The sequence below is a fragment of the Eptatretus burgeri genome, chromosome 16, assembly GCF_056783735.1.
Source record: "Eptatretus burgeri isolate ZD-2024b chromosome 16, Ebu_testis_v1, whole genome shotgun sequence".
Lineage (NCBI taxonomy): Eukaryota > Metazoa > Chordata > Myxini > Myxiniformes > Myxinidae > Eptatretus > Eptatretus burgeri.
The window spans coordinates 43,442,931-43,461,844 of record NC_140976.1 but is presented as its reverse complement, the minus strand read 5'-3'; the positions used below and the strand labels follow the sequence as shown (position 1 = coordinate 43,461,844).

Below are 18,914 nucleotides of genomic sequence, written 5' to 3'. Positions count from 1 at the left end.
GAGGGAAGAGGAGAGTGGGTAGACTCTGTGAGTGGGTCTGTGTTTAATCAGAACTAGACGACCCGTGAACCCGTTGGGTTCCCGTTGTGACAGCGGTAGATGAAAAAAATCATTTCAAGGAAAAAAAGAAAATATCTCCAGCGAACTACACCGCTGAGGTTGTTTGCATTGATCAAATTCTCCTGAAGAGTACTTGACTAAATCAGGAATTGATTTTTTAAATAATTTTTTCGTTTCCCGATTTGAACGAAACTTGATACTGCACACCGCAGGAGAATGGTGAGTAACTGGGGCCAAAAATTTTTGTGCTACCGTGTACCGTTTTGGCTGTATTTCGGGAACATAAATACATACATACATACATACAAGATGAGAGTTTTAGTAATATATCGAAAGATGTCTGTGTTTAAACAGAATGCGTTTTCCATCGACCAATGGGGCTGGAATCAGGTGATGTGAAGGATTCACAGCTAAGCTGTTCCCATGAAAATGAATACACCGGCTGGTATTCCGTTTGGGGTCCTGGTCGTGCTCGTCTCAATGCTCAGGGATTTGGGTAAGCGTGTTCCTTTGTTTGATCAATTTAAATATATCTAGGCTTGACCTCGGCGTGTGAGATTGTTGCCAATACACTTATGTACACACATCTTATTATTAGTTGTTGTGTCAAAATAAAAATATAGGGTGTCACAAAGTTAACGTTAATCCCAATTCAAACCCAATGAAATGGGATACAACGACGTGGTTTGCTTTATGTGATGGAACATTATCAAAGGTTTCTTGTCAAGATCATCATCTGAATCCGAATGGATTTGTGGGGAATGAACGACTCAAGAACGTGTTCAACATCCTCACCACTTGTGCTTGGTTGACCTGCCCCATTCCAGCCTGGTGTTGGCTTGACAGTCAAGGTGGCTGGCTAAAGATCTTAGGGTGTTAAGTTTGAGCTCCTGTCGCACCGTTAAAATAACACCAGGTGGGTTAACTCAGTCTGTCATCCTTCCAAGGTCAGCAAAACGAGTACCAGCTTACTGGAAACATGGGGCACTGCATCAGCCGCACTTCCAGAAAATGATGGAACCAGCAGCCACAGACTGCATACGAAACAACAACGTGCCGCCTTCCTCTGCAGGATGATGGCGGTCTCCATAAACCTTTCATATAGAGGTCGCCAACCGTGTGTGTGCAGGTGATCTCCGAAAAGGGTCATTCGGATTGACAGTTTGTGGGTTTATTTTCTGTCGGGAATCAAATCCAGAAAAGTTTGTTACCTCTGAGCTTTATCCATGGGTGTCGATTGCTTTTGAAAAGTGGGGGGGGGGGGGGGGACATTGCATGTCCAGACCACGAAGAGCCCGCTTCGTGCCGGCATGGACATAGCAAGTCTACCCTTGCAAATCCTTGATTTTATACACTCGTTGGCATGCTGCCTTCTGATCACACAAATCCCTTAAATTAATCTGACCATCTATCGACCATCTTTTAATCAAATGTAAGCAGACGGAGCGAAATTAATTAAACATTAATCATTCACATTTCAAAGTTTCAAGTGTCATCAAAGAAATACATTAATATATGCATGTATATATATATATATATATATATATATATATATATATATATATATATATATATATATATATATATATATATATAGAATTGTTTATCAAGCCTCCTTCTCATGACCCTTGAACTGATTCACTAAACATAAACTGAAAACGAGACTGACATACAAATTGATATTACACGAGTACGGTTAACTTACCTTAAAACCTGCCAAAAATATGAACCCTCTTGTCTGCCAATCCAGTTAAAACTTTGTAGCAATGTCTTGGGGGTCAAGTGCAGTCAGACGATCTCGGTGAACATGACAGATCACGAGATGGTTGAGGCGTTGTTGGGTCAATGTGGAACGTAACCAAGTCTTCATACGTCTGAGTGTGCTGAATGACCATTCAGCTTCGCATGAACTTGCTGGGGTAACCAATAGAAGCCCAAGCAAACGTTCTACCTGTGGGAACATTCGACGGACTTCCGGCATCATGTCTACAAATATCTTACGGTAATCCTCAACAGATGAACCACTGAACTGTTTACGAAAGAAGCCAAGTTCTTGCTCGAGGCAATCCGACAGTTCGGGATATTTGTGGACTATTTGTGGTTTGAATGACCCAGACAGGAGCATTTCATCCAAGTCCCTATACGCCATGAGGTCGGTTGATGTGAAGTACTCATTCAAGTTCTCGGATGCGCTGTCGATGACTGAAAAATTCAACTCTGTATACCTCCTCTGCAGAATTGGCAGTGTATTCCTGCGTGCCTCCATCAAGTCTCTTCGGAAGCTTGCGCTTACGTGGGAGGGTCACTGGATTTAGTTGGCACTGCTGGAGCTTCTGTTGTGCTGCTTCGAAAACCTCCTTAAACGTCTGGTCGGTATGGAGAGATTGGAGATTCTGTGCAGTTACCTTTGCAGCAGTAAGCATACCAGAGACGGTAACCTGTGAACCCTGAAGTGCCTTATTGAGGTATTCAAGGGATTGGAGAACGGGCAATGATGTAAACAGACCGAGAACACACTTTCCTGATGAAAGACAGCTTCGAATACCGTTGGCTCGTGATGCCGTGTTCGTACCAAAGTCATCACTTGCTTGTTGAAGGGCATCCAGTACCGCTTCATAGTTATCCAACATCGATTTCACGGCAGGAGAACGAGTTAACCAATGCGTCGGGCAAATTGGCCTCAGGCATGTAGGGCAAGGAGTGTCAGCATCATCAGCGTGGATATTCAAGTACAGATGCTTGAATTTTCCAGAGTTGTTATAGATGTTGCTGAGTACCTGGACATAATCAAGGGCGTCTCTTATGAACGGTGCAGTTTGTAGTGCTTTGGATGTAATGAGTTGGGTGAACATAACTGGCCAGCGGTTGGAGTTTTTTTAGCTGTGCTTGACAGCCCTTGTACTTTCTGGACATGTTGCTTGCCCCATCGTAAGTCTGCGCTCCAAGGTGTTCAATAGGGAGTTGACACCGAATTAGGACATCCTGAAACATCTTACAAAGTGATACTCCTGTTGTTGACGATAATTGGTAGAGGCCGATGAGATCTTCTTGAACATCAAAGGAATCCGTCACATTGCGCACACACACCGACTCCTGCTCATACCCCTGAATATCTTGCGTTCCATCAGTTACGAGTCCGAACCAAGTGGACATTTCATTCACGTTACTGCAGATATTTCTGAGGGTGGCATGACTCATCAACTGTAGAATTTCGTTCTGAATTTCTCCACTTGTGAACGTCGTCTTCCTTGACAGCCACGTCTTGAGGTTTATATCATCCTCGGCCCGCAACTGTAACAGGCCCCCCTAACAAACGGACGCAAACGTGGTCAGACGGAAAGAAAACCCGTCATTCTTGTTGCAAAAACAGCTAAAATTGAAGAAAAAGCGACGTAATTGAACCAACACAGTAATTACGGTCGCAAAAGCAAATATAACCGAAACCAACACGTTTATTCTACACGCAAGAACGGTCATGACGGACACAAGAACGGTCAATCCCGCAATAAAACGGTGGGAAATGGAAGCAACATCGGTTATTTCCGTCGCGAAACGGCGGAAACTGAAGCGAAAGCGATTAATTCCGGTTATCATAACGTGGGAAACATGGCGGCTTGAAAAGTTCTTGAAGTTTTGGTAAGTTAACTTTAATGCAGTCTGCCTTTAATATATCATGTCTGTTAATGAAAACCTGTTTGTGGTACGGGATATTATACAAGCAGCGATAAATGCGCCCTCGAGACTTAATGTGTGCCTGACATTTCGTGAAATCCGTGCCCCCGTGCTGCAGCGATCAGTGACGATTGATCGTTAATATTTGCAAGATGTAAAATTTGATAGTAATAATAAATTGCAAATTCCAATAAAATAACAAAGTTAATATGAAGTAAAAACTGTAAAAAGATCCCATACACGATCCCCTATGTTGAACTGGGCATACACAACTCGCGATCCATCACTCGGGGGCTCGAAATACAGGCAAACCAAACATTATCATCACAACAAAATTCGGTTTAATAAATTGTTAAATCTACATCAGGTACTACCCACTATATATTACATAGATTAAATTTATGTTTGAGGCACAAGCACTAAAAATTTACATACCGTAACAGGTCGTTCCACTGCATCCGCCATCTTGTTCGCACTACAGTAACCGGAATGAACCGCTTTGGTTTCGGTCTCGGACTATTCCTGACGGAAATAACCGTTCATGCTTCCGTTCCATTTCGGATTTTGTGTGCTTGTTTCCGTTACAACCGTTTTTGTTTCCGTCATGACCGTTCTTGTGTCTAGAAAAAACGTGTTGGTTACCATTATATTTGATATTCGACCGTAATTACTGTGTTGCTTCCAATTTGTCGCTTTTTCTTCAATTTTAGCTGTTTTTGGAACAAGAATGACGGGTTTTCCTTCCGTCTGACCACGTTTGCGTCCGTTTGTTAGGGGGGCCTGTGTAAGAGCATTTTGAAATTCCCTTCAGAAGCATCCTTCCCACGAATTGCAAAACCTTGTCGGGCTAAATATTGCAGTGAGGTGATAATCTTCAGAAGTGCTGACCATGCAGATATTTTCTCTTCTAGCAGTTTGCTGCTCAGCTGCACATGGACACCAGGTTGACTTCTGCGACATTTCAGATTTTCAGAGGCAAGCCTATGTGTGTTTGATTGTTCGTGTTGTCTAAATTTTTCTGTAGCCTTTTTTCCAGTTCCAAAAGCCCTTTGAGACAAATGAGTCTTCTGCACAGCGGGCAAGTTCGGTAAGTTTTTTCACGAGAAGCGTCCGCACAGATGTGACAGAGTCCACCGCCGATGCTCTGATCAAAATGAAGCCACGGAAAATCTTTGAACCACTGTTGTTGAAACTTCAACTTTCGGTTTGGCAGTATTTGGACTGGCATACAACTGGCATCATGAGGTTGAAAAGGCTGATCTGGGAAATTAGGCCGAGTACTCGCACATGCACCCTTTTCTGCTATCTTCTCCTTTGAATCGTCCACCTCTTTCTGGGAACTTGATTGCTCCAGGAGAGTGGTCGGGGATGTGCTACTTGATACTGTCGCGAAAAACTTTCTGATATCCATATCCTCGATGAAACGAGAAGGGAATTACATTTTAGTTGAATAAATTTTGACATGTGAATTGTAAGGGTTATTTTTGCGTAACAGGGCATTTTTATTCGGTCTATCCTTTATCCTTATTCTGTCGGTCTATCCTTCGTCTTTGTCCTCGTACAAACAGAAAATTATTCGGATGATGGTGGAAGAGAAATATTCTTCCGGAACGTTATTTTTCCTCGTAAAAATTGCAAGCCGCGGCTCAGCTGCGAAGCCTAAGCCTTTTTTAATCGGATTTTCGAGGTAATCTCATTACTACCCTATAGATACTGTATAATCCGAGAACAGAATTCAAAAAGAATTTTCCGTTCGTTTGTCCGAACCGTTTAGGTGAATTTGGCAAATTTTTCAACAGCTACCTTTTAAAATCTATAATTTTATCCTCATAAGTCTGACGTCCGAATGATACCTCTCGTTTTGTAGGTCTATACCTCCCCTAAGTCCAAGTACCGATGAAAACATTATTTACATTAACCGCCGCAAAAGCGAGTGAATCAGCGCATTTTATTTTATGTTTCCCAAATATTCAAAGCTAATTTAGTCGCCAAAATACCCACTCTCCTTCGATTTTCACCCGGTTTTCAACGTTGGGATTTAGGCCACTGTTATCGACTGCGAAATATGAAAACAGAATTACAAAATATCTTTCCATTCGTTCGTGCGAGCCGGTAGAGGGAAACCGCGTCATCCTGCACAAGCTCCACCATCTCAATCAGCATACCAGGCCGCGAAATCTTTTATTGGCTTATAACTCGACGGTGCAAAGTCACAAAAATTAAACACACACATCATCGTGCAGGTAATAACATCAGGCATCCGGCGATACAAGTTAGAAAGGTGAAATAAACTATTTTGGTCGCTAAAAGGGCCCCGAGCCGTTGCGGCCTAACACTATCCGAAGTGTGGCACTCCGGGCCATGAAGCCGCGATTTCTTTAAAAACTCATAAAATGACGATACAAAGTCTGAAAACGTCCCAACTTACCTCAAAATGTCCAGGTCACGTTCCCTGTTAGTGGGTGAACAATCCAACGCTTGGCGAATTCTGCTTCGCAATGATAGGAAGAGCCGACATCGAAGGATCAAAAAGCGATGTCGCTATGGACGCTTGTCCGGTGGGAGACCATGGCTTTGGAAGCACGGATTCTCAATGTTTAATTGTTAACCTATCATCTTTAATAGAACTAAAATAGACCAATAAAACTTTAATAGAACTAAAATAGACCAATAAAACTAACGGTTCTTTTTCTTTTGTTGTTTTTTGCAAAAAGTAAAGATCCAGAGAGGCTCTGTATTGGGCAACCCCCCCTCCCCCCTCTATTTACGTGAAATGGTTTGGTCCAACTCCCAAAGCCAAAGCAGACGCGAACGGCTTGCGAGTACGGAGACCATAACTTGGGAACCGCTTGTCCGATTAATTTCAAACCTTGAAAAGGAACATCCTCGGGTCCCCAGCAATATACCTGGCAAGTTTCAAGTAGATCGGACCAGTGATTGTCGAGAAACAGCGGTCGCAGACAAACATGCCCACAGACAAACATGCACACAGACAAACATGCACACAGACAAACATGCACACAGACAAACATGCACACAGACAAACATGCACACAGAGATTGCTGGAATTATAGAGAGATTAAAAAATGTATTCTTGTATTTGAGGAGCATCTCGGCCTGATTTTACAAGAGCAGCTCGTTTTGTGTTACGTAACTTACGTTCAATGAAAAATGTGGTGGGGACAATCGATACATTGCCCCCCCCTTGATAAAAAGTGGGGGGGAAATGTCCCCCCCCGTCCCCCACCAATCGACGCCCATAGCTTTATCCCATCACTGGAGACAGGTGTGTTAAGAAAAAAGAAAGAAGTAATCGAACTCTAATCTATGTACATGTATTCAAGTTTTTGTGCATTTGTTTTTGTATTTGTGTGTGCTTGCATGTGTATTTGTTTGTGTATGCTTGTGTATGTTTGTGTGTGTGTGTGTGTGTGTGTGTGTGTGTGTGTGTTTGTGTGTTTGTGCTTGTGTGTGTTTGTCTGTGTACATTTGTGTGTTTGTATTTGTTTGTGTTTATTTGTGTGTTTCTGTGCATGTGTGTGTTTGTGTGTGTGTTTGGTGTCTATTTGTGTGTTTGTGAGTATTTGTTTGTGTGATTGTGTGTATTTGTGTATTTGTTTGTGTGTTTGTGCATTTGCTTGTTTGTGTGTTTATTTTTTTGTTTTTGTGTTTGTGCATGCGTTTGTTTGTGGGTGTGTCTATGTTTGTTTATTTGTGTGTTTGTGTTTGTTTGTGTGTTTGTGCTTGTGTGTGTTCGTCTGTGTACATTTGTGTGTTTGTATTTGTTTGTGTTTATTTATGTGTTTGTGTGCATGTGTGTTTGTGTCTATTTGTGTGGTTGGGTGTGGGTTTGTTTGTGTGATTGGGTGTGTGTTTGAGTGTTTCTTTGTGTGTTTGTTTGTGTTTGGTTGTGTGTTTGTGTGTGTTTGTTTGTGTGCTTCCGTGTGTGTCTGTGTTTTTTTGTGTGTTTGTGTATGTGTTTTTCGTGTTTGTGTAAGTGTGTTTTTTGTGCATTTGTTTGTGTGTTTATTTGTTTGCGTTTGTTTGTGTGTTTTTGTATGTTTCATTCTGTGTTTGTGTGTGTATTTGTGCATTTGTTTGTGCGTTTCTTTGTGTGTTTGTTTGTGTGGTTGGGTGTGTGTTTGAGTGTTTCTTTGTATGTTTGTTTGTGTGCTTGCGTTTCTGTCTGTGTTTTTTGTGTATTTGTGTGTGTTTGTTTGTGTGTTTGTGTATGTGTGTTTGTTTGTGCATTTGTTTGTGTGTTTATTTGTTTGTATTTGTGGTTGTTTGTGTGTTTGTGTGCATTTGTGTGTTTATTTGTTTGTGTTTGTGTTTGTACTTGTGCATTTGTTTGTGCGTTTCTTTCTGTGTTTGTTTGTGTTTTTTGTGTTTGTGTGTTTTTTGTGTTTGTGTGTTTTTTGTGTTTGTTAATTGCGAAATCGAAGATTCATAACTGCAGTACATTGGTTGGTCTGGTCTGTGATTCTGTTTGTTTGTCTGTCTGTATGCCAATCACCTCCAGGTCACAATTTAAAACCGATCTTCACCAAACCTCACTAAATGGTCGAGTGGCTCATAAGGAAGAAGTCTTGATTTTTCGGTCCAAATTTCAAAAAGTCAAACTAGGCCAAAGGGCACTTTGTGACATTACTAAAATCATCAATTTTCATCCAATTGACTTGAAATTTGAGGAGGAATTGCATATCCAGTCACTGAATTCACCCACCAATTATTTTTAAGATCAAATTTGTTTCAGGGATTTCACAGGTATTGTGCTCTGCATGACGTCTTTCTTGTTTTGTGTGTTTGTACGATTGTATGTTACTCTTTCACGGCCAAACCGTACGTAGCACCGAGAGGCCCCAAACATTGGGTGTCGGTACTTCAGAATCTGGGCAAGGTTTTAAGCTACTCCATGTTGGCCTTGACGTCCATTTTGAGGCCACCAAAGACGCTATAAAGTGTATATCGGGATGTGGAGTCAGGCAGTGCTGCCGACGGCCTACAGACAACAGGTAACCACCATGAGGCCAATAACTCCATAGCTTTTGAACGTCCAACAAGTCCTGAAACCATCGCTGGGAAAATCTCTCCCTCTGCGCAGCGCCGGATATCCCCTGCTCATAACCTGTATCAGTAATAACTTTCGCCTGAATGGTGAAGAACAATCCACAAGTGTCGAGGTGGGCATTGGTATGAAGGAGATTTATTGATAAAAAAAATTGATAATGGGAAATATCCACAGTGTCCTTCAGGTGAGTCCTTAGCGAAGAGTCAGGTGAGTTATCGCCGGAATCCTGAACAAATTACAAATTCCTACCCTGACTGACTTCTGCGAAGGTAATGGCAAACTACCCATCATCAGTATGGTAGGTACATTGATGATGATGATCATCTGAAATGGCTGTGATAGCCCCATGAGGACAGTTACTGAGAGATTGAACAAATTACATTTATTGGAATGAAGAATGCGTGTGAAGAACCATTTCAATCAAGGTTGTCCGTGTACCTCTCCGGTGCAGCTGCGCCTGGCTGGCCCTTCACCAAGATGCACAACAATGGGTGAAGATCGATGTGGACGGAGCACGATTTGTCTCTGGCATCATTGTCCAGGGACGCTGTGATGCTGATGAGTGGGTGACCAAGTTTGCCCTAGATTATCGCTCCGAGAGCCACCAGAAGTGGATTTGCTGCAAGGATCATAATGGAAATAACCGGGTGAGTCAACAAGACTGAACTTGAACTAGAGGACCTTTTATTTGTGGTTACATTTCATTACCTCCGCCATCGAATGTTTTCACCTCTGTCTGTTGGGTCGCTGAAATAGGTGACCCTTATTGTCAGTAATTCTGTCTGTTTGTTTGTTTGTCATCAGCTCAATTGGTAGTAAACGTGGACGGATTTTGACCAAACTCGGGTGGTAGGTACATCTTATGACCTAGTGGTTTGGAAATTGTGGTGGTTGCTAGGGACGCTTTGGTTCCCTAGCAACAACCGAAAAACCTTAAAAATAGGTACCGTTCACGCCAAATCAATTCCGAAAGCCATTATCCCACGTAGGGTTATGAAATTTGGCACGAATGATCTACAGGTGATGCTCTATCAAATATATTCCGGTTTTTGTGATATCTCTATGAATATTTTGGCACGCCCCTTTCTTTATTCCAACATCAGATTTTTGTTACTGCATGAAATGAAACAAGATTTGGCACATATACTAATGACATTATTGTCTTCCTTCAGAGGCCCCTCAAAATTCGTTTTGATGCATTTTCACAAACTCCAACCGATTCCATTCAAATTCGGTATGATTATGGCTTTTGGTCCAACTTAGGTCATTGGCTATAAATTTTTTCCATAACACTTCCGATATTCGAAAAAATCGATAAATCGATATCCCTTATGGGATTTTCCATTCAAATCCACTCAAGTTTAAGGCTTACGGGGGACGCAAATTTCCACTTTGCCCCGGGCGCTGTTTACCTCCGCTATGCCAAGCTGTTAGGGTTAGGGTTTGGGTTAGTGTTAGGGTTAGGGTTAGCTACCCTAACATTAACCCTAACCCTAACCCTAACAGCTAACCCGAACTGCAACCCTAACCCTAACCGCTAACCCTAACCGTTAACGCTAACCGCTAACCCCTAACAGCTATTCAGGAAATTTGCAAGAAAGCCCAGGCCAGGCTTTATTGCTAGCCCGAGCAACGCCAGGCATTACTACTAGTATGGAATACTTTACCTCCTGCTCGGCGACCCATCGCCGCCTACCGGCTTGTCTGTGTGTTTGTCTGTGAGCACAATATCTCAAAAAGTTGTGGATGGATTCGGAGGAAATTTGGTGGACAGGTGTGGGAATGTGACAGGACAAACTGATTCGATTTTGGTGAAGATCCGGATCCGGAAACAAGATTTTATGTTTTTTTAAATAAGTGATTCTTCACCATTGAGAGATGTGACGCAAAAACGATACATAGCACATGTCAAAAAATTGTGGACGAATTATGACAAAACTAGGTGGACAGCTTGGGTGTGTGAACTATGTGGATTAGGTGGACAGGTTGGTGTCCAATTTTTTTTTCCCTTTAATCCAATATAGCTGCCATACCGTGTGACCGATGACATCATAAATTTATTTCTTCACTCACATCAGGTCCTGGATCAGATATATGAAGTTTCAGATTTTTGGATAAGGATTTCAACTCAATCAATTATGGCTGAAATATACCACCTTACTAATGACGTCATCATTATCACCCCTTTTTCCCCATGGGGAGTTTATGGCATATGCCAAGTTTCAAATTTTTTCGCTAGGCGGTTTAGGAGAAAATGATGTCCAATTTTTTTTCTTTAATACGATGTTGCTGCCATACCATGTGACCTCTGACGTCAGTGCTAGCAATAAAATATTCTACATGGGGAGTCCCTCCTATGTTTAAAGTTTTGCAACGATTGGACTAGTGGTTGCAGAGAAAACGATTTTTAAAGTAAAATGTATAAGCACACGCGCGCACACACACACACACACACACACACACACACACACACACACACACACACACACACACACACACACACACACACACACACACACACACACACACACACACACACACACACACACACACACACACACACACCGTCTCCTATCCCCATCGGGGTGAGACTAACAATTCGGGGTCAGTAAAATGGAAGCATGACGTCATACAGTCACGTGACACAGCTTGATCCCCAGGTTTAAATCTCCCCAAAAAGTACTTTGTGTGTTTCTTTGTCCATTGTCTACATCGTCATAGTCATCCTCCGTACACCTGCAATTCGTGCAAAGGTACATTGCTGTCTCCTCATGTGCTTCTCCAGCATGCAATGTGATGATGCTTCTCCAAGAGTCTTGCAGGACACCATCGAGGATATAAAACGATTTGGTTGATTACATGAAGTCGATGTTGTGTTGATATGGGATGGCTAAAGCAAGATGGAGCGATTTAAAATGGTCTCCTCATTCTCGATGATTTGCAGAAAAATGTGCACGTGACATCGGAGTGCCCTCCCTTGTTGAAGCGGACATTGATTTCGCAGTTGATATATTGACAATAATTATAATATACGTATATTCCTGGCTGTGCAGGTGTTCTATGGGAATACAGACCGCAGTGGCAGTGTGCAGAGCTTGCTGCGGCCACCCGTGATGGCTTCCAGCCTGCGTGTGCGTCCGCTCCGATGGCACAGCCGCATTGCGCTTCGCCTAGAAGTGCTTGAGTGCCTGACAAAGTGTGCGTCACACCTCCTCCACTCTTAGCTATGGACTTGTGGTTGCATGTACGTCATTCGTCCACGCATGCACGAGTCCCCGCACACCGATTTACTCGGAAAAATTTTATTGAGGATGCAAGGTACCTCAAACATCTCCTTCTCCTTCTCCTTCTGTATGCAGCACATAACTGCAGGGAGCATCATATCCTGAGTGCGAAGTCATGCCACTGATTCATTACCCTCTGTTGGTTCGAGGAGGAATTTGGACTTTGTTCTGGGTGCCGCCGATAGCTCGCCTACTGCTCTTTGCAAAGGACACCGTGGGATCTTTAACGGCCACCAACTGATGCTGGCAGGCTGGAAGCCCAATTTAACGTCCATCTGAGGGACGGCACACACATGGATGAATCACCTTCATGCGAAACACCAGGATGACAGTTTATAGCTGGGCCAAGACTTGAACCCAGGGTGAGGCAGCTCAGAGATGAGCACCATACATCAACTACTACTTATTCAACTTCCCCAATTATTCTTAACTTTTTGTGGGATTGGCCAGAGAACGTTTTCGGACCAACAATTTTGGACCAACCAAGGCAAGCTCGTAGTAATTTGGAATTTGGCCAGGACGTTGGTGACAACTCGCCTACTTTTCGTGAAAGACACCGAGGGGTCTTTAACATCCAAAGGACACCGAGCTTGTCTATCAGAGGAATGACGCACTTTGTGATGGGATGTCCCATCCAAGAACCACCAAAGTGGCAGTTTATAGTTTGGTTGAGAATTGAACCGAGATGAGACAGGTCAAAGGAATTATTTATTCATTTTTCCTTCGGGGGTTGGGGATAGTACGTGGAGATGGTCAGGTCAGTTCAGGTCAGGTATTGTAGCATGTGCCGGAGCAGCCCGTCGCTGCATTCACTTTCTGCCGGTACTCCAGGGGCTGCTGTCTGGCCATCCCCCAGGCAGATGCCTGACCCATCCCCATCTCCTTGAGATGCCGATCAACCTGCTGCAACCACGAGGCACGTGGTCGGCCCATTGGCCTCCTCCACTCACGAGGCTCCCTCATTGAGAGAAACTGGTGAGCAGCATCAGTGTCAGGAAAATGAGCCACATGTCCTTACAGCCGCAGCTGACGCTTACAGATGAAACAGGTAAAAAAATCTCATCAAAGTCTCTTTCAGCAAACCCTCGTTGGACACAAAGTCCAGCCAGCGAGAGCCAAGGATTCTCCGAAGAGACCTGGTACCGAAGGAATTAAGTCTCTGTTTCAGATCCCTGGTCAGAGTCCAAATCTCACATCTCGAGAGCAAGAATGGAAGTACCGAGGACCTGAAGACTTGGACTTTCGTCATTCTGCTGAGGTACCGACAGCACCACACTCCATGAACCAGTGAATACATGACTCCCCGGGCCTGACCCAGATGTCTGTTGACCTCTGGCTCACACCCAGCACAGACATGAATATCACTGCCAAAGTAAGTGAATCTCTCTGTGACCTCAACAACCTCACCACAAACAGGCACAGACAGGAAGGCAGCATCCAAGATGTCATTGAAAGCCTGGATCATAGTTTTGACCCTGGAAACCCGTAATCACAGTGGCTACAACTCCTCATTCGGCCCCTCGAGGGCCCCCAAAAGGATATCTAGAGTCTCCGTAAAGATGACTGCATCATCTGCAAAATCAAGGTCAGAGATCTTGACATTCCCAAACGATGCACCGCAGCTTCATCTCTGACATCCTCCCCAGAATCCAGTCCATACAAGTGCTGAAAAATGTGGGGGCCAGAATAGACCCCTGACGAACTCCAGTAACAACTGGAAATAAGTCAGAGATAGAACCACCACATCTCACAGCACTCTCAGTACCAGAGTATAGTTTAGACATCAGATCGATCCGTTTTGGTGGCACTCCCTGAAGACCAAGAATCCTCCAGAGGGCATCCCGATTCACTGAGTTGAATGCTTTACAGAGATCAACATAGGCTGCAAGCAGCTCCTGCCGAAACTCTCGTCTGCGTTTGGTGAGGATACGAAGAGCAAGGATACGGTCAATCATTGACCTCTTTGGTGTAAAGCCTGACTGCTCTGGGTGCTGGTGCTCAAGCAGGTAGCTGCGAACCCTCGCAAGAATTATCCGAGCAAAAACCTTGCCTGGCATTGAGAGCAGCATCACCCCTCAGTAGTTGCTGCCATATTGGCGATCATCCTTCCCTTTCCAGAGGGGCACAACAAGGCCCCTCTTCCAATCAGTTGGAATGATGCCTGTGTTCCAGGCAGAGCACAGAACTGCACGCAATAACCTGAGTACAGCATTTCCACCAGCATTGAGAAGTTCAGCATGGAAGCCAAAGATCCCAGGAGCTTTACCCCATTTAACCAGTTCACCGCAGTCTATGTTTCCACCAATTAAGGTGGACCACAGTTGACTGGAGGGTCACCAATAGGGATAGTAACACACCTGAAATCCAACTCAACAGCTGGTGGATCACCCTGGTACAGCCACTCAAAGTAACCTGTCCAGCGGGCCTTCACTTCGGACCCCGCCGTCATGCGCCCACCACCCTCCACTCCAACTGCAGCATACCAAGGGACGGGCTTGGAGCAACGAAATGCACAAGTTCCTCTGAAAGCAGCATGAGAATCACTTGACCACAGATGATTCTTTACCCTCTCACAGATTCCTCACACAGAGGCCTCCCTGTCCACCCTCAGCACACATAGTTTTACATCTCAACTCCCTGAATAGCTCAGGCCTGCCATTAAGCCTGGCCCTGAATCTCTAGTTAATGGTATCCAGTGTCCCTTGAGTCAAAATTCTTCTTCGCCCTTTGGTGAGTTCCAAGACATCCACTGGCAACATCGAGGACGGTTGTCTTGAGGTCACTCCACAACTCTTCAGGATTCCTCAAAGCACCCAGACCACCAAATCCCCACTCCGCCTGCTACCCTCTCATCCTTGAGCTTGCCAACATCCAGCCAAGGCTGGGATGGTACCATTCTCCTGGATTTACGCTGCAACTTCAGAGTTGCTACAACAAACCTGTGGTCGGTATTGAGTAACTGTGCACTTTGGTCGACACTGCATTTCTGGATCATCCTCCAGCGACCATCAACAAGTACATGGTCAATCTCCTTTGCAACACCAGCAGCGTTGGAATACCAAGTCTAGCTTTGAGCTTGTGGGCGCTGAAACCATGAACCAACCACCCTAAGTCCATGACTTCTTGCAAAGTCAAGGAACTTAGGGATATTCTGCTTCACAGTTCCAGAACCATGGGGACCAACACATGTAACATAACCCTCCCTATCAGTTCCAGTCGATGCATTTAAATCCCCCAAGATGAGAAGAGTATCTCGCCTGGGGCACTGATCAACCAAAGACTCGAGTGTGGCAGAGAATGCGTCCTTTACGTTGAGATCACTTTCCTCAGTCGAGCATATACAGAGACCAGAGAAATGACACCCGAGGAGTGACGAATCCTCAGTCTCATAATACGTTCGTTGACCGGTGTAACCTCAATTATCATTGGAGTCAGCTTTTTTGGACACCGCTTCAGAAACTCCTTGGGCATGGTAACCATCAGTGACAATTTTAATAGAAGGTGTAACCACCCGCCATGATCTCACCACTCTCCGGTCTCTGAACCTCAGAGTGCTGCAATACCTATGTTCAAACACTTGATCTCAGATGATAACAGTGACAGGTGATCATCCTCTCTAAGGGATGGGACATTCCAGGCACCTACCCGAACGGACCACCTCAGGTTAACCCAAAGAGACCACCGTCTGATGGACGACACCTCGGCACCACCCGGACACACACTGCCACAATCCTTCCCGGAAAGGTTACCCCATGTTTTTCCTCCTATCATCAAAGATTGGGGGTCGTGAAGGCTTTGCCCCAACCCCGTGATCCGGTTTGCTGCCCTGCGAAGAGCAGCTGCACAGGAGGTACTCCCACGGAGTGGGTTTTCAGTTTTCTTTGCATTTTTAGTATACTTTGCAGGTTGAAAGGTTTTACGGTGGCCGGAGTGCAAATCCTACCACCAACCTCCAAAAACAAGTATCCCAACTGCAGGAGGACGTCCGCAGAAACAGTTGGGCACGAGATACGGATGGCTGTTGGCTCACAATGAGCTCCTCCACCATTGACAGGTTTTGTTTTTAGTCCTGCTGGGTGTCTCCATCATACACCCTCCTCAGTCGGAAATCTGGTGGGGGAGACGGTTTAGTCGCCGATAACCCGACCATGGAACAGGTTTGTACAGATTTACATGATACCTTAAGCAAGTCACAGATCTAATCTAGCTTTCATTTGGTCTTCCATATGTTTCAGTATGGATCGCTGATAGTATACCTGTGTAGAAATTGCGATGTCTCTGAGAAGATGTTTGTTCATTCCTCACCATTCAACCCCTTCACCCTCCCCCACCGACCCCCACTCATAATTAAAATGGTGCCTGGTTTAGAACAGGATCACGGCAATAAAATTCTTCTAGAATTCTTTACGTCCTTTAGGGAGTTTAGGGCATCGTAAAAGTTTCCTTTCGGGCATTTTGGGAAAAGACGATGATTCCGTAAAGAGGTTTAAATTGTAAAAAGGCTCGGGAGAAATCCTGAGTTGAAATTGTTGGAGAAGGAAATGTTGAAAAACAAATTTCTGTAATGTTTGTCTTGGGACCATCCGATCACTTTTCGTAGCCCTTCGTTAACCCCAAAAATATCACAGTCTTAGAATTAAAAAAAAAAAAAGTTATTTTATTTCCGCGCGATTTAAAAAGAAATCCAACAGCAAAGCAATCGGAAATATTCTCACATTTATGTTTCCTTCCATTCCTTTACATTTGGTTTCAGGCAAAGCTATGAGTTGCGAGCGCTGCTCTACGCACCCTCCGCAAGTCAGTCCTGACTTCACACTGTTGACCAAGCAACCAGCGACCCCTCAGCTGAGTACGAAAGGACAAGAACCCCGACAACTGGTCAAAGGGATCCCTCTCGAGCCAGTGACCAGAAGCTCCTGTTCTTGTGAAGACGATTCGAGTCCACCGACTCCCGATATTATGACGACATCCCGGGCCGATCTAGAAAACATTGAGGTCAGATTGGACCGAAGTGGTTACTTTGCAAAGGTCCCATCGCCGGATGGTGATCCTGAGCATTCAACCACCCCGCTTGACAGCTTATATTGAAACTCAGTCATTTCGTCCCACCTCGCCTTTCGTTGTATCGACTTATCGAGTGCGCAGTAATGCCACTTATGATTCAAGTTGCTTGCTCGGTAGATTTTCAATGTGGTTTGAATTGTCTCTCAAAACTGTCTCTCTCATCATCAGGCTTATGACAATGTTTAACATCAACAAGATCTTTTTTTGAATGCCCTGATCATCCTTATTTTAATCTTGTGCATAAAATAATACAACGTTATCAGCTTTTAATACAAAACATTGTGAATACAGAAGAATGGAAATGGAATTAATTTCACGACACCATAAAAAGTACCGGAAATCGTCCTCGTATAATTGTGCTATACATGCTGTAGAACACAGTAATAGGATTTTAAAGAAATTGCACGTCATATTCCACAATATGGTATTCAGTACCGTGGATTCGTTTTATAAAATGAGTTGGCTACGGTTTCGGGCGTCCGCTCGTTGGTGTGAGAAGGACCTTTGATCCATTCATAGCACAATTTACGACGTCTTGCGTCATCCTTTGCAAACAGTGCAGTAAAAAAAATTTGGATTTATTGTTTATTAATGGATTCCTATCGGTGTGGCATGCACTTCCCTCACCCCAGCTCGACCCGGTTGCGGAGCCATTCACTTTATAAAGAGCATGTTGCCCGTACGGCCGGTAGCTGGTATTTCTGTCTTGTCCTTGTCCTGGTCCATCTACTGTGGTGTTCTTGGGGCCTGTTAAGGAATAGTTATACAAGGAAATACAAGGAAATCTAACACAGGCGGAGGCCATTCAGCCCATCATGCCTGCACGAACACCATACTAATTTATCTACACAAGATCCAGTTACTTCAAGTCTCTTCTATCTGGATGAAACCTGGGACGTGCATTTGGTGAATAAGTTTGTTTGTACAATGTTTGTGTGTTCCGTGTTCACCTTCCCCTCTTCCTTGAATATACACACGAATGCAGTGGTCTCTGAGTTTTTGAGTCAACACGATCGCAAAGCCCTACAGGCTGTAAATATTTTCAAGTATTTGTGCATTTGTACACTATTTTTTCATTGCCGAACCATAGCACCCAGAGGTCCCACATTTTGGGTGTAGGTACTTCAGAATCTGAACAAAGTTTTACGTTACCACACTTTGGAAATGACGTCCTATTAGAGGCCATTAAAGGTCGCTATAAAATGTATATTGGGATGTGGGGTCAGGCAGTGCTGCTGCTGCCCCGAAGGCATAAGGTAACCATCATGAGGCCAATAACTCCAAAACTTATCATTGTCCTACATGTCCTGAAACCACCGCCAGGAAAACTTCATCCAGCCGGGCAGCACCAGGTATCCCCCTTCCCCCCTCCCCTCCGGGCAGCCCCTGATAGTAAGTCCTATAAAGGACAGATTTAATAGGATGATTCGCATTGAAGTCCAGACCCTCCTCCATTGAGCGTGATGAGCCACTCTAAGTCGCCATTTTGAGTGGCTCGGTGGGAGGAGGGATCCAGAATGTCACTTGATTGACCTTGGCCGAACCAAATCGAGCTAGGTACAGGCACGATTAGGCTCTCTATCCGGCTTGGGATGAATAGCCGATGTGACCCCTGTGATGGTATTATATCTCATATGGAAGGAATATTTCGATAGTAACAATAATTATAGTAATAATTGATACTATAAAGCACAAACAGTCTGTGTTTGTTTGTTCATTCATGACCTCTTCCAGTTTTTGACCAATCTTGGTATGCATACCCA

The 18,914-nt window shown here is 44.2% G+C and overlaps 1 protein-coding gene across 1 annotated transcript; it reads left to right on the top strand.

Annotated features, from left to right (window-relative positions):
• The first annotated feature begins 419 nt into the window (after nt 1-419).
• Nucleotides 420-17,175, top strand: RS1 (retinoschisin 1). Its single transcript, XM_085859019.1, has 4 exons — nt 420-556; nt 9,255-9,450; nt 11,857-12,001; nt 16,841-17,175. Exons 1-4 carry the CDS (start codon nt 435-437, stop codon nt 17,173-17,175), a joined length of 798 nt encoding a protein of 265 aa, XP_085715145.1. The 5' UTR covers nt 420-434.
• Nucleotides 17,176-18,914: the final 1,739 nt, after the last annotated feature.

Excerpts from the sequence above, each read along its gene's own strand:
- RS1 (XM_085859019.1), top strand. The coding sequence starts at position 435 with ATGGGGCTGGAATCAGGTGATGTGAAGGATTCACAGCTAAGCTGTTCC. Across the intron at positions 9,451-11,856 it reads ATCATAATGGAAATAACCGG|GTGTTCTATGGGAATACAGA; the intron begins GTGAGTCAACAA and ends CTGGCTGTGCAG. Across the intron at positions 12,002-16,840 it reads GCTTGAGTGCCTGACAAAGT|GCAAAGCTATGAGTTGCGAG; the intron begins GTGCGTCACACC and ends ATTTGGTTTCAG.